The sequence below is a fragment of the Dendropsophus ebraccatus genome, chromosome 8, assembly GCF_027789765.1.
Source record: "Dendropsophus ebraccatus isolate aDenEbr1 chromosome 8, aDenEbr1.pat, whole genome shotgun sequence".
NCBI lineage: Eukaryota > Metazoa > Chordata > Amphibia > Anura > Hylidae > Dendropsophus > Dendropsophus ebraccatus.
The window spans coordinates 89,266,684-89,282,835 of NC_091461.1; the positions used below are offsets into that span (position 1 = coordinate 89,266,684).

Consider the following 16,152-nt stretch of genomic DNA (forward strand, 5'->3'; position numbering starts at 1 on the left):
AGTATATGGGGGCACCTCTGGGGGCATTATTAGTATATGGGGCACCTCTGGGGGCATTATTAGTATATGGGGGCACCTCTGGGGGCATTATTAGTATATGGGGGCACCTCTGGGGGCATTATTAGTATATGGGGGCACCTCTGGGGGCATTATTAGTGTATGGGGGCACCTCTGGGGGCATTATTAGTATATGGGGGCACCTCTGGGGGCATTATTAGTATATGGGGGCACCTCTGGGGGCATTATTAGCTCATGGGGGCACCTCTGGGGGCATTATTAGTATATGGGGGCACCTCTGGGGGCATTATTAGTATATGGGGGCACCTCTGGGGGCATTATTAGTTCATGGGGGCACCTCTGGGGGCATTATTAACTCATGGGGGCATCTCTGGGGGCATTATTAGTGCATGGGGGTACCTCTGGGGGCATTATTAGTTCATGGGGGCACAGCTGGGAATCCTACATACAGGGGGCACAGCAGGGGATCCTACATACAGGGGGCACAGCAGGGGATCCTACATACAGGGGGCACAGCAGGGAATCCTACATACAGGGGACATCCCACACAGCGCAGTTACTATGGGAGCCTACAGGGGGGAGAAAGGAAAGGAAGTTGCTAGAAATGTGCGGAGCCTAAATTGTTTGTCTCGCAGGTTCTAAGGGGATGAAACATATCTGGAAGGAATCATCATGGAGGTCTGGGCCGGATGGAGAGGAAAAGGGAAAGTAACGCCTCAGATCAAAGAAGACGTCACCTGTGAGTCCCTGTATGACACTTTTCTTATTTTGTAGAACATCATTTAGTAGGGGCGCCCCGAGGTGACAGCTACTACATTATCTGTACTCAGAGATATCACTGTGTTATCTGTTGTGTTACATAGGACTGCAGGTGACTACTACATTATCTGTACTCAGAGATATCACTGTGTTATCTGTGGTGTTACATAGGACTGCAGGTGACTACTACATTATCTGTACTCAGAGATATCACTGTGTTATCTGTGGTGTTACATAGGACTGCAGGTGACTACTACATTATCTGTACTCAGAGATATCACTGTGTTATCTGTGCTGTTACATAGGACTGCAGGTGACATCTACATTATATGTACTCAGAGATATCACTGTGTTATCTGTGCTGTTACATAGGACTGCAGGTGACATCTACTACATGATCTATACTCAGAGATATCACTGTGTTATCTGTGCTGTTACATAGGACTGGAGGTGAAATCTACTACATTATCTGTACTCAGAGATACCACTGTGTTATGTGGTGTTACATAGGACTGCAGGTGATATCAGGTGATTTCTCCAGGTTGCAGAAGTTCAAACTTCATCGTGCCCTGGTGTGCTGGTGTCTGTATGTCTGTATACATGTGTGCTGGTGTCTGTATACATGTGTGCTGGTGTCTGTGTGTGAGATCAATTCTAGAGAACTGGCTCATATACCCCATTTTCCCCAGTGGCTTAAAATGTAACCTCTGTTATACAGTTATAGAATTGTAGAAGCTAAATGTGAACAAGGTGCAATTCAAATAGACACTTACTTGTATAGCTGTCTCTTGTGCTCTGTATGCAGTGCATTATATTCACCCCTGCAACGTACAATTTATAGCGTGTCTACAAGCCCAGTGGGGCTCATTATGATGGAGACTAAAACTTATACAATAGTGGGGTAGGGGTTCCCCTGTATTCAGAATGCTGTTGAGTGCTCGGCAATGCCCCATCTGGGATTATTGAATTTTCGAGGGTCTATGCAGAGCAGGATAAAGGCACCTCTGCTGCACAAACAGGATCTTCTAGAAAGCGTTCTCACCGCCATGTATTCGCTATCACTGGCTTGGGTGAGCTAAACTAGTCTGCCTGGGGGGGGGGATGATTTGTATATGCTCACTAACATGGAACAGCCTCATTATATTAGCCTTATCAACATATTCTATGTTAGTGAGCATACCGGGGGGGGGGGGGGGGGGGGGATATTGGTGAACATATACAAATCAAACAGCCCCCCCCAGACCCTCGAAATTCAATAACCCCAAACGGGGCATTGCCTAGTACTCAACAGCATTCTGAATACAGGGGAACCCCTACCCCACTCTTGTATAAGTTTTAGTCTCCATCATAATGAGCCCCGCTGGGCTTGTAGACACGCTATAAATTGTACGTTGCAAGGGTGAATATAATGCACTGCATACAGAGCACAAGAGACAGCTATACAAGTAAGTGTCTATTTGAATTGCACCTTGTTCACATTTAATTTCTATAATTTTATAACTGTATAACAGAGGTTACATTTTAAGCCACTGGGGAAAATGGGGTATATGAGCCAGTTCTCTAGAATTGATCTGAACCAAATTATACCCCCCAGCAAGGCGTGGGTCGAACACACAATTTTTTTTTTTTTTATTAATGTGGGGGGCCCAGACACTTTGGTTGTATGGGGCCCCGAAATTCCTGATGGCGGCCCTGCTCCCAGCCATCCCATAAGTGTCTTTCATTCTGTCCTAGATTACGGGGAATGATGCAAAAGATATGGCAGAGTGGAAGACACTTATGGGATGGCTGGGAGCAGTAGTTCCACAGACTGGCATCACACTAACATGACCCCCACCCGCATCTCACCTCCCGCGGCACGTCCACCCCCGCCCCCCCCAAAATCCCAGCAGGAGGTGATATACGGCGGGGGCCACCATGTTAGTGTGATGCCAGTCTGTTAAACTACTGCTCCCGGCCATCCCATAAGTGTCTTCCCCTCTGTCCTAGATTACTGGGGATAATGCAACAGATATTGCAGAGTGGAAGACACTTATGGGATGTCCCCATGCTGTATCTCACCTCCTGGTTGTCGCCTGCAGGGGGGTTGTTGAGAGGCGGCCACCGGAAGGTCAGATGTTGGGGGGGTTGACGTTGCCCACCGGGAGATGAGATGAGATGGGGGGGAGGGGATGGTAGAGGTTGCCGCGGCCGGGAGGTGAGATGCAGCCGGCACCGGGAGGTAAGATGCGGGGGGGGGGGGGGGGGGGCTGGGGGGTTTGGACGTTGCCGCAGCCTGCACCGGGAGACAGGGGCGGATTAACTTTACCATAGGCCCCGGGCTGTTCACCTAGCCTGGGCCCCCCCACGCCACTGTAACTATGGCAGCAGTAGCCTGGCGTTCATAGTACAGTATAGATAATGTCATGATGTCCTGATTTGTGCAAAATTGTCATAAAAAAACTGTGATTTTTTGCAAATCATGGCGGAAGTGTAGCCAGGAGACAGTACACCACTGAAAGTATAAGTCTTTTTGGGTGGTCATGGGCCCCTCAGGAGCTCAGGGCCCCGGGCTGCCGCCCGGAACGCCGCTATTGTAATCCGCTACTGCCGGGAGATGAGATGCAGGGGATGGTTGGACGTTGCCGCGGCTGGCACCGGGAGATGAGATTAGATGCAGGGGTGGGGAGGGGTTAGTGGATGTTGCCGCAGCCGGGAGGTGAGATGCGGCCGGCCCCCGGGAGGTGAGATTGGGGGGGGGGGTTGGATGTTGCTGTGGCCAGCACCGGGAGATGAGATGCGGGGGGGAGGGGATGGTGGACGCTGCCGCGGCCGGGAGGTGAGATGCGGCCGGCATCAGGAGGTGAGATGCCGGGAGGTGAGATGCGGCCGGCACCAGGAGGTGAGATGCCGGAAGGTGACGTTGCCGGGAGATGAGATGTGGGGGGGAGGGGATGGTGGACGGTCCGCGGCCGGCACTGGGAGGTGAGAAGCGGGGTGTGTGTGGACGTTGCCACAGCCGGCCACCGGGGGGGATGAGATGCAGCGTGGGGGGGGGGGGGTCCGCGGGAGGTAAAATCAGGTCAGACAACCACCGGGTGGTGAGATGCAGGGGATGCGGGGCTGCTGTCAGAGAGGGAGACAGTGATCAGCAGCAGCTGCTGTCACTGTCTCAGTGTCCTCCCTCGCTTCAGTGTGCTGGGTTAGAAGCGGTAACCCGGCCTATTGAAGAGAGGGAGGACACGTGATGCCGTCTCGGAGGGTGCGGGCCAGGAGCAGGGAGCGTGTCGGGTTGGACTGAGATCTGATGATTCTATGCATTCGGTGGGGGTGAATGCTTCTAGGTAACAGCAAAACTGTGCAGAATCCATAATAACTTTATATTGGAAAGATGGAAAGCTACGGGTGGGCAACGTATTAATGCAAAAATTATTTTGGGAGGGAATACCCCTTTAATGCAGGGTTTGTTCTAGCGTTAATGGGTCCACATTAGAACATGAAATCTTTTGCCAACCATTCTTGAACATTGATATGTAAAATTCACCCTGATATTTAGGTATAGCAACGTACAAAAAAATCTGCCTTACCTGTGGACAGTCCTTTATATAGTGACCTTTGTTGAAGCAGAGGTGACACAAGTAGTTTGGAGGGGGCCTCTTGCTGGGTTTCCTGTTCTCCGAGGTGAGGGAGATTTCTGAGAAGTGCTCGGTGAGTGAGCTCAGCCCATCCACTATGTTGTTCAAGGATCCATATGGAGATGCGTTTTTATAAAGGCTGCTGCCCAGTGCCTGTTTGGGACATACAAGACAGCGTTATACACTCTGGAAGAAACATGTCTGCCTACATGTACTAATTCTACAGCTTCTCTTAGGGTGGTATTACACGGGCCGATATGGGCCCGATAATACCTGTAAACGAGCGCCGATCTGCTAGATCGGCACTCGTTTACTGGGCCTTTTACACGTTCCGATAATCGTTAAAGGGCTGCAGGGACTTGACTCTGATGTCAGGCCGCTCAGCCAATCACTGACCGCGGTGGTCCCGGCCTGTGATTGGCCGAGCGGCCTGTCAGCTGACACAAGCTGCTGTGAAGCTGGAGCGCACGGACCCGGGGAGAAGCACAGAGGAAGAGGAGCCCTGCAGCCTGGATCGGTATGTATTTTTCTTTTCCGTGTAATAGTACCCTTAGCCTCATTTATATCATCACCTAAACTGACCCGATTACACTAACCATGCCTGTGCTTCAAAGAGCGACATATGACCTTTGGAGCAAGGGAAAAAACGTCCTAGGAGATTATGAGAGGTTACTCCACGCTCCAATTTTCATCATTTGTAAAAGTGTCTCCTCCCTGTAACACAAACATTACCCCAGCGCTGTTGCCTCTCTTTCTAGATTACATTCCTATTGTAGCTGATAATAAAATTACATAAAGTCACTCTGTACATCATTAACATTATCTAGTGAAGCCCTGGGAATAAATAGTGAGCACAAAGTCGAGCTAAAGTTTTCCATGGCGGAAAATGTTTCGAGGACTTTTGATGAACCCGCCCTGTGTTTGGCAAATAAAGCAGATTAAGGGGGCTAGAAAAATTAAACAGGACCAAACAATTGGCAGGACATCGCAAAATGATTTCACTGCCCTGAAATACAAAGTGCAAGACAACAGTGATGTGGAGTTTGCTGGGGTTTTCTGTATGTTTTCAGGTTTATGGCCCGAGATATCACGGATTAGGCCATCCAATCCGGTATACAGTATCTCCAAGCACTGTAAACAATAGACTACTTGAAAGTAACTGGATTTGACAATATTCAAAGGTCTTTTACAGGTTACTTTAGAACACATTTGGATTGCGCCAGCGCTGTCTCTGTTCTCCGTCTCTTATACAAATTTTTTATGAACATTGAGAGATCCCAAGCCAGAAACATGTTAAGGGGCTACTCAATATGTTCCCCTCATGTAAGGAAAGCAGGAAAAAAATGAGCAGATGCTAAGCTTCATGACAGTGCCTTGAAATAACACTCTGCGTAGCTATCTTTTGCAGTGCGTTCATACGGAGGGTTTGGCTAGTTCTGAAATAGACTAGGATGCAGAATTCATGTGCATCTATTTTAAGCACGTTTCGAGATTCCACTTTTCCCATTCACAGCTCGGCACAGACAAGCAGACTAGTGTGGCCTCTCGCTATAACCTCAAGGAAACATTTTTATATTTAAGGGGACCACAAATTGGTTAGGGGGCGATTATAAGTGATTCTCTTCCTATTCCAATGATGGAAAATATTTCATTTAATGATACAAGATGCCTTGTTATGAGTTTAATACAAGTACCATTAGGGAATAAAATTATAAACTCTGCAGTTGGAGCTATCCAGGGTGGAATCAGCAGGAGCGTAATACGGGTAATTGTCCTGGTACCTCAACCACCTAGGGTTCTCTACCTCTACACTTCACCACCTAAGGTTCTCTACCCCACCACCTAGGGTTCTCTACCCCACCACCTAGAGTTCTCTACCCCACCACCTAGGGTTCTCTACCCCACCGCCTAGGGTTCTCTACCCCACCGCCTAAGGTTCTCTACTTGATTACTTAAGGTTCTCTTCCCCACCACCTAGGGTTCTCAACCTGATTACCTAAGGTTCTCTACCCTACCACCTAGGGTTCTCTATCCCATCACCTAGGGTTATCTACCCCACCAACTAGGGTACTCTACTCGATTACCTAAGGTTTTCTACCCCACCACCTAGGGTTCTCTACCCCACCACCTAGAGTTCTCTACCCCATCACCTAGGGTTCTCTACCCCACCACCAAGGGTTCTCTACTTGATTACCTAAGGTTCTCTACCCCACCACCTAGGGTTCCCAACCTCATTACCTAAGGTTCTCTATCCCACCACCTAGGGTTCTCTACCTCACCACCTAGGGTTCTCTACTTGATTACCTAAGGTTCTCTACCCCACCATCTAGGGTTCTCAACCTGAGTACCCAAGGTTCTCTACCCCACCACCTAGGGTTCTCTACCCCTCCACCTAGGGTTCTCTACCTCACCACCTAGAGTTCTCTACCCCACCACCTAGGATTCTCTACTCAATTACCCAAGGTTCTCTACCCCACCACCTAGGGTTCGCTAACCCATGACCTAAGGTTTATTTACACTTCCTGCAGAAACATTTCTCCAGAGTTCTGATGCTATTGCTAACAAGAAGAAATGTTGTGGCACATAAGAGGTAGCCAGGGGATTGGTCTTTTAGACTAGATTGGTCATAGACTAGATTGCTAGAAAAAAAAGCTTCATGATTATAGTTCATACAGCAGGTACAATAGGCTGACAAGTTATGGTACATTCTAAGGCTATGTACACACAAAGTATTTTTGCTCAGTATTTTGCAACTAAAACCAGAAGTGGATTGAAAACACGGAAAGGCTATGTTCCTACACTGTTGAAATTGAGTGGATGGCCGCCATTTACTGGCAAATAATTGCTGTGTTTTTAAAAGCAACGGCCGTTGTTTTGAAATAACGGTCGTTATTTGCCAATAAATGGACAGTAGTCTGGCTGGTACATATATACATAACCATATAGTAAAAATATACACTACCGTTCAAAAGTTTGGGGTCACATTGAAATGTCCTTATTTTTTAAGGAAAAGCACTGTACTTTTCAATGAAAATAACTTTAAACTAGTCCTAACTTTAAACAAATACACTCTATACATTGCTAATGTGGTAAATGATTATTCTAGCTGTAAATGTCTGGTTTTTGGTGCAATATCTACATAGGTGTATAGAGGCCCATTTCCAGCAACTATCACTCCAGTGTTCTAATGGTACAATGTGTTTGCTCATTGGCTCAGAAGGCTAATTGATGATTAGAAAACCCTTGTGCAATCATGTTCACACATCTGAAAACAGTCTAGCTCGTTACAGAAGCTACAAAACTGACCTTCCTTTGAGCAGATTGTGTTTCTGGAGCATCACATTTGTGGGGTCAATTAAACACTCAAAATGGCCAGAAAAAGAAAACTTTCATCTGAAACTCGACAGTCTATTCTTGTTCTTAGAAATTAAAGCTATTCCATGTGAGAAATTGCTAAGAAATTGAAGATTTCCTACAACTGTGTGTACTACTCCCTTCAGAGGACAGCACAAACAGGCTCTAACCAGAGTAGAAAAAGAAGTGGGAGGCCGCGTTGCACAACTAAGCAAGAAGATAAGCACATTAGAGTCTCTAGTTTGAGAAACAGACGCCTCACAGGCATCTTCATTAAACAGTAGCCGCAAAACACCAGTGTCAACATTTACCGTGAAGAGGCGGCTGCGGGATTTTGGGCTTCAGGGCAGAGTGGCAAAGAAAAAGCCATATCTGAGACTGGCTAATAAAAGAAAAAGATTAAGATGGGCAAAAGAACACAGACATTGGACAGAGGAAGACTGGAAAAAAGTGTTGTGGACGGATGAATCCAAGTTTGAGGTGTTTGGATCACAAAGAAGAACATTTGTGAGACGCAGAACAAATGAAAAGATGCTGGAAGAATGCCTGACGCCATCTGTTAAGCATGGTGGAGGTAATGTGATGGTCTGGGGTTGCTTTGGTGCTGGTAAGGTGGGAGATTTGTACAGGGTAAAAGGGATTCTGAATAAGGAAGGCTATCACTCAATTTCACAACGCCATGCCATACCCAGTGGACAGCGCTTGATTGGAGCCAATTTCATCCTACAACAGGACAATGACCCTAAACACACCTCCAAATTGTGCAAGAACTATTTACAGCAGAAGCAGCAGCTGGTATTCTATCGGTAATGGAGTGGCCAGCGCAGTCACCAGATCTGAACCCCATTGAGCTGTTGTGGGAGCAGCTTGACTGTATGGTACGCCAGAAGTGCAAAGTTTGATGTAAAAACAATGTTATTTCAAATACAAATCATTATTTCTAACCTTGTCAATGTCTTGACTCTATGTTCTATTCATTTCACAACGTATAGTGGTGAATAGGTGTGACTTTTCATGGAAAACACAAAATTGTTTGGGTGATCCCAAACTTTTGAACGGTAGTGTAACTTGACAAGTCTTAAAAAATTAACTAAAATAGTTGAGATGAGAATACCCTGTGAGAAGCGTGCAGCTGAGTTCTTCACTCCCTGGCTTGCTGCACCTTTTGACTATGTTCTCACTTCAGGGACATATCTGGCAAACATGGCCATCTCGTTAAATAGACGGCTGCTAGTAATAGTCATTATTAGCGGTCATCTATGTTACGAGACGGACACCCTCCTTGATATGTTCCAGAAGTAGGAACATAGCCTTTGACTGCAACCAGAACCAGAACTGGTTACAAGTCCTCTAAGCAGCAATACTAAATGTCGAGCAGTAGTAATCTGGGGTGATTTGGTATATTGGGGGTAAAACTATAGAATCATGAGAAAAGTACTGTGGAGAAACACTAACAAATGTCCCTTAATTTATTCCAGTTTTTGTTAGTTGTAATGCTGAATCCAACAATTTTTGAGGTTTTATAAAAATATTTCCATGTCATAACCAAGATTGCAAAATAGTCATGATTTGTCACAGCTGGAAGTGTAAAACTAATATAATGTCCGTCTTCTAAATAGTGGCATGACTATTAATATGAAGTTATAGGGGGAAAATAACAAAACTGTAAAAAAAAGATTGGTTTTTATATGATGTTTTTGTTGTTTTTTAGGCTATGTTCACACACTGTCTGAAGGTGGCTGTTTAACGGTTGTCTTTTAGGATGGCCCTTATTTTGAGGCCAGATATCGGCCAATTTTTTTATAATGACGGTCATTATTTTCACAGGTGTCATTGTAAATTAACAGCCATTATTCAGCCTCAAAATTTTTGCCAAACCAAAAAATGGGTGAACATAGCCCTAAGCTTATTCTAATGCAACAATCCCAGTAATGTCCCACAGAATTGTGCTTCTTATATAATATACTTTACATCTTAGGAAGCGATATACTGTAAGTAACTATTATTTAATAATATGATGTGATTGTAAATAACTTCCTTTTGCCACAGGTGCAGTACATTAATAGACATGGAATTTAAAGGGGTATTCCCCCCAAAACTAAAAATGAAATGCTCCCAAACCTAGCTGGTCTTACGCATCAAGTCCTGAGTATTCTGAGCCATCTCGCGTCTTTCTAGCTGCTGCCATTCCTGAGTTACAAGTTTTTTACCCCCCCCCCATTATAAGGACGGTTATAGAGAAATATTAAACACATTTAGTTTTTTTTTTAAAGGTTTTAATTTTTTTAAAAGCAGTTAGATAAAATAAAAGTTATATAAGTTGCATAGATAAGATGTAAGTTTTACCGAAGGGCAAACGGTGTAAACACGAAACCCCCCAAAATGAAAACAAATTAATTTTTTTTGGGTTTCACAGTATATTTTATTGAAAAATTAAGTCTGTCATTGCAAAGTATGATTTGTGTCACAAAAAATAAGGGCTCATGTGGGTCTGTAGGTGACAAAACTACAAGCGCTATGGTCTTTAAAATCTGAGAAGGAAAAAAATAAAAAGGCAAAAATGAAAATTAGCCCCAGGGGGAAGGTGTTAAGGGTGCGTTCACACGTGCAGATCTGCAGCAGATTTGATGGCCCAGATTGGATTTGCTTTGAATCTGCGACTTCAAATCTGCACCATCAAATCTGCTGCAGATCCTGTACGTGTGAAAGCACTCTAAGGCCATGTTCACACGGCGTATAACACTGACCAGTCTGTGACCTGGCCGGTGTTACTGAAGATCATCCTGGCCGGTACTGCAGAGATCTTCATTTCTGTTGAATTCACCATTGAATACAATGGAGTGTGCGTCGGAGCTGCACTCTCCATTGTGTAAACTGACATGTCTGTGCGGCCGCTACTCAACGAATCAGTCGCTTGTTTTTCAACATATTGAAAAACAAACGACTGCAACGTTCAGCCGGCATGAACGATGTTGGCTGATCGTTGCCTTCTATTCCACAGGACGATTATCGGCCATAACGGCTGATAATCTTTCTGTGGAATAGGGCCTTGAGGGTGCATTCACATGTACAGGATCTGCTGCAGATCTGCAGCACATTTGATGGCGCAGATTTGAAGTCGTAGATTCAAAGCTTATTTGCAGCTTCAAATCTGCTGCAGATCTTGTACATATGAACCCTAATGTACCCGCAATCCAAATGGAAAAAAAGATAATGTTCCTGCAGCCGATATGGCAGTGTTTAGTGTATGTAGTGCAGGAGCCCCAACACGGTCCCTCTGCTGCCCCCCCTGGACAGATCAGGACTTACTGCTCGAGAATCTCCTAAAACAAGTTTACTGTTATTGTTACGCTTTGCTATATGCCAATTCCATTGTTACAAACAGCGATCCTGTCCACAGTGATCCTGATATATAGCTGCCATGAAGCAGTAGATCTTAAGGTAGCAGAGCTAAAGAAGGGGATAGCTGAACCTGCTTCAACACTTGTACATGGCGATCCTCTACAACACACATGTTGGTGGCAACATTTGTGTTTCATGTGTTTTGGACACTGTTTGTGACGGCATGGTGAGAGCGTGGCTTAGAAAGAGGGTTGTAGTGAGAAATATGGGTCACGGTGGCAAAAATCACACAAAGGTTTGGCACACAAGACTGGTGTAAAATAAGTTAATAGTGAGTCTAAAGTTAGACAGCAACATCTAAAGATGCGCCACAATTATCAAACAACCGGAGTCACTGTGATAAATCTGGCACATTCTTAGACTGTCTAGTCCAAGTTTACACTAGACAGTTTACAGTAAATCCGCACCAGTGTCTGTTGTAAATTCTAACCTTCCCAGAACATCATCAACAACATCATCATCTAAGGAAAGTCTATGCAGACTTTAAGCCAACAGGAAATATTGGACAAGCTTAGATGCCTACAAAAATGATGACTATAGCTCTGGACAATGGCAACATGCACTCCTGGAGCAGCCGAGTGTGCACATCTATTTCAATAGAAATGAACGGTCTGGGCCTGTTGCTATCCAACATGCACAATCTGTCTTTCCTCTGCTGACAGGGACTGTCAGGCCCTCCTCATACACATATGTAAACTAAAAACTGCTGTCTGTCTGTACGTCATGTATAATTTAAGCTCACACTTAAGAAGCTTATAGAATCTCTACATTTTTTAATAATCTGATTGCAATCTGTCCTGATTTATTAACTGAATCAATATAATACACATAGAGCTTGCACAGCAGCATCTCTGCTCCTCTGGGTGCTCAGACTCTGACCGCTCACTAGGATGAGCCAGGAGCAGAGTATGCTATGTGTATTCTCTCAGCCCTGGTTCACAAAAGCCCTGGTTCATGTCTGAGGCAGACTCCCATTGTAAGCCTATAGAACAGTCTCACCTGTGCACACAAAGCAAGGAAAGAAGCGATCAGCTGTGCACTTCTTTCTCTGGTCATTCTAGCAATCGGTCAGACTTTCATATATGCTGACCTGGAAGTAATAGTCAAACAGCATCCCGAGTAGAATAGAAATCTTCAAAGTTTTATTGCATATCTTCATTAAAAGAGAAGTCCGGCCATTTATTTTTAAGTAGCAGCCGGCAAGGGCAGGGGAACCCTTAAAGTGACTCTGTACCCACAATCTGTTCCCCACAAACCGCTTGTACCTTCGGATAGCTGCTTTTAATCCAAAATCTGTCCTGGGGTCCGTTCGGCAGGGGATGCAGTTATTGTCCTAAAAACAACTTTTAATCCTGCAGCGCTGTGTCTAACGGCCGGGGCTTACATTTGTATATGCATTAGGCTGGCACCACATCTCCGTCTTTCCTCCCCACCCTCCTCATCATTAGGAATGATCCAGGAACATTTACTGCTGTTTGAGCTTTGCACAGGTGTATTAATGATCCAGCCCATGTTCATTATGCACACAGGTGGGGAATAGGAAGCAATCTGCCTAGAGCATTCCTAATGATAAGGAGGGTGGGGAGGAAGGACAGAGAGGGTGTGCCAGCCTAATGCATATGCAAATGTAAGCCCCGGCCGTTAGACACAGCGCTGCCGAATTAAAAGTTGTTTTTATGACAATAACTGCATCCCCTGCTGAATGGACCCCAGGACAGATCTTGGATTAAAAGCCGCTATCTGAAGGTACAAGTGGTTTGGAGGGGGTCAGATTGTGGGTACAGAGTCGCTTTAATACTGAATCCCAAACTTACCTCTCCACTGGCCTCGGGGCCCCAGCCGGGAGGCATTCAGCCACCCTTAATATGTCAAGACGATGGGGGAAAATGCCTTCCCGACTGATGGATTGTACACTTAGCCAATCAGAGACTGCAACGGCGTCCCGCTCCAGTCAATGATTGGCTGAGCGGGCAGTCAAGCAACTGGGTTGTGACATTGGCTGAAAGAAGATCCCAGAGCCTAGCGGGGGTCCTGGAGCAGTGATCCATACCTGGAGAGGCACGGGGAAAGTGGAGTTAAAATTGTTTTTCATGTTTCGCCCTGCCTTTAAAAAAAAAAAAAAGAAATAAAAACTTTAAAAATTGACAGCAACATTTCAACCATCAAAGTTTTGCTTTACAAAGATCTTGATGGTAGAAACATTGCTTTCAATTTTGTAGTTGAACACGCAATAAAAGCTTGAAGATTTTTATTCTACTCTGGATGCTGGCCTATCACTTATGTCTCTACATAAAATGACCAGTGCTTGGAAACCTTAAAAAAAGATATTGCTGAATCCACTATATACTAGTCACCAGACAAACACAATTAAGAGCAAAAAAAAACCCTCAAAGTTTATTTTTCAACAGAATCTCCCTCTCCTCTGTAGGTGTGCAGGTGTTGAGGACCTTCTGCTGTAGAAGAAGTCAGGTTTTGGCTGTGATGGTTTTGAGTAGCCAATAGGACATACCGTACTAGTCAAATAGAGCAAAACCACACTAAATGCTGGTGAAAAGCCAATGTTGAATTCAATGCTAAGATTCGCTAAGACCAGCCCCTATGAGGTGTTATTTGCCAAACTGAAAACACGTCTTGATGTAGGCAAGTGTATTCCTAACACCTCCAAACGGTGTCATATAACAATGATCACCATATGGGTACATACTGTGACCATATTGTTGCGACACTTGACTCTTAACTACTTGTCAATGAATCTCTAAATAGGTGGAGTGAAATGGTTAAACCCCAACTTGCAAGAACAAATTGTTCGGAGCTCCGAGTTCTCCTGAGCTGACACTGGACACACTCTGTGCCTTTGTTCCCTTACAGATGAGGCTTGTATTCTAACATGTTTCAGGGCACAAAGGGAGTTTGCACAGGGAAACAGCTGGCCTACACAAACAGCTGTTTTCTGTTTCGTACTTTTCCAAAAGGCTCTCATTGTACAGGAAGGAGGCCGGCAGCTCGCAGCCTTTTTCTGCTCACTTCTGGACTCTTATATTATGCCTGCTTTTCATTTCCCTCTTTCCTCTCCCTCCATTCCTCTCATTACCATTTTTCATTCCCTAAAAAATCTTCCCATTCTTCTCTTATAAGATGCATCCTCCTCATCCGCTTCCGACTCTCAGATCCAAACCAACAACATTCTCATCAAAACCGATAAAGTTGGTTATTTTCAGAACCAGCCATGTTATTAAACAGGACCTCTGGCAGTAATGTTCTTGCCATAAACTAATAGGTTGCTGAGCAGGCATATTGTTGTTGATGGAATCCCCTCCAACAGAAGCAGTAGTCATGCGAAAATAGTTCAGCGCAACTTGTCCATTCACTATGGCTGCACGCTGTAATCTGCAATGCTGTAATGTTTATTGTATTCTATATGCTAGCTGGGGGGCTTCAGGTGTCCCACTAAAATGAGCCCTTAGTGCAACCAGGCGTATGGGAAAGCTAATCGTATGCTGGGCTGTATAACTAGAGGTATAACTAGTAGGAAGAGGGAGATTGTGATCCCGCTGTATAGCGCTCTGGTGAAACCACATCTGGAATACTGTATCCAGTTCTGTAGACCTCACCTACATCAAGATATTGATAAAACTGAATGAATGCAAAGACAGGTTACAAAAAATGGTGGAGGGTGTAAGGCATAAAACCTATCAGGAAAGACTGATAGGATGACTAGTTCTCAGCTCCCTGCCTGTCTTGCACTCCGGATTAAAATACTTTTTTTCAGTAGCTAAAGTTTCTACAGAAGACACAGAACTAGCAGCATTTTAGCATGTCTTCCGGGCGTTGCTAGTAACCTTACCCGCAAAATCTGAGTGATTGGTTCTCTTTAGGATTTGAAACTGGATAGTCTGGAGAAGGGAGAGGGGAGACATGACCGAAATCTTTAAAGGGGTTATCCAGTGCTACAAAAACATGGCCACTTTCCCCCTACTGTTGTCTCCAGTTTGGGTGGGGTTTTGAAACTCAGTTCCATTGAAGTAAATGGAGCTTAATTGCAAACCGCACCTGAACTAGAGACAGTAAGGGGAAAAGTGGCCATGGTTTTGTAGCGCTGGGTAACCTCTTTAAGTATGCTACAGGACTAAATAAGGTCCAGGAGGGAAGTGTTTTTAGGAAAAAAACTGAACTCAAGAACAAGAGGACACAGTGAGAGGTCAGTTGTGGGGAAGATGAGAAGCAAAATGAGAAAATATTACTGTACTGAAAGAGTAGTAGATGCTTGGAACAGATGTGGTAAGTAAATCTACAATATCTGAATGTAAACCTGCCTGGGATAAACCAAATACATATGTATCTATCCTAAGATAACAAGAAAGCAAATACTAAAAGGGCAGACTAGATAGACCAGGTGGTCTTTTTCTGCCGACAATCTTCTATGTTTCTAATTCTAGGTGAATATCACACATTCTGTGAACTTTACCCATTGCACCACTCTAAACTGATGGTGTAATGTTCACTCCAGAGGTAATCCCTAATACATATTAATCATACAGTACATACTATAGAAGCTATACGGCACAGGGGGCACTGAGGGTGATCCTCCGCGCTCTGTTCGGGATACTAGTAGATACAATGCCTTATTAGCATATAAAATTATCAACTAATATCCTGAAAACTGTTTTGAGAATCACTGTAAAAATGCCTCCATCATCAATAGACATATCACTAGGTTAGATGCTCCTAACCTGCTGGTAGTTTCCCTTTAAAACCTTTGAACTAAACTAAATAAGCAGTAGATGTGAAATGGAGTAAGTTTGCAATTTACCTTCATTTTTTTTCTTTTAGTTATCATGGAAAACACGGCACTTCCTGTGTTCTGACTCCCCCCCCCCCCCCCCCCCCCAAAGAGTCTAAAAACATGAAGTCCAATTTTTCATATGCCATCTGAGTGCTCACAGAGAAGGCAGTCATGTGATTGATAGACACATTTAGCTATGACACTCGGTACTGGCCAGGACTC

General features: G+C 44.7%; 1 protein-coding gene across 1 annotated transcript in view; it reads right to left on the reverse strand.

Annotated features, from left to right (window-relative positions):
- Positions 1 to 16,152, reverse strand: part of ZCCHC24 (zinc finger CCHC-type containing 24) — a 97,504-nt gene that overhangs the window by 67,988 nt on the left and 13,364 nt on the right. Inside the window, exon 2 of the mRNA XM_069980896.1 lies at positions 4,344 to 4,544. Coding sequence (XP_069836997.1) covers positions 4,344 to 4,544 — 201 coding nt within the window. The remainder of the gene's footprint in view (positions 1 to 4,343; positions 4,545 to 16,152) is intronic.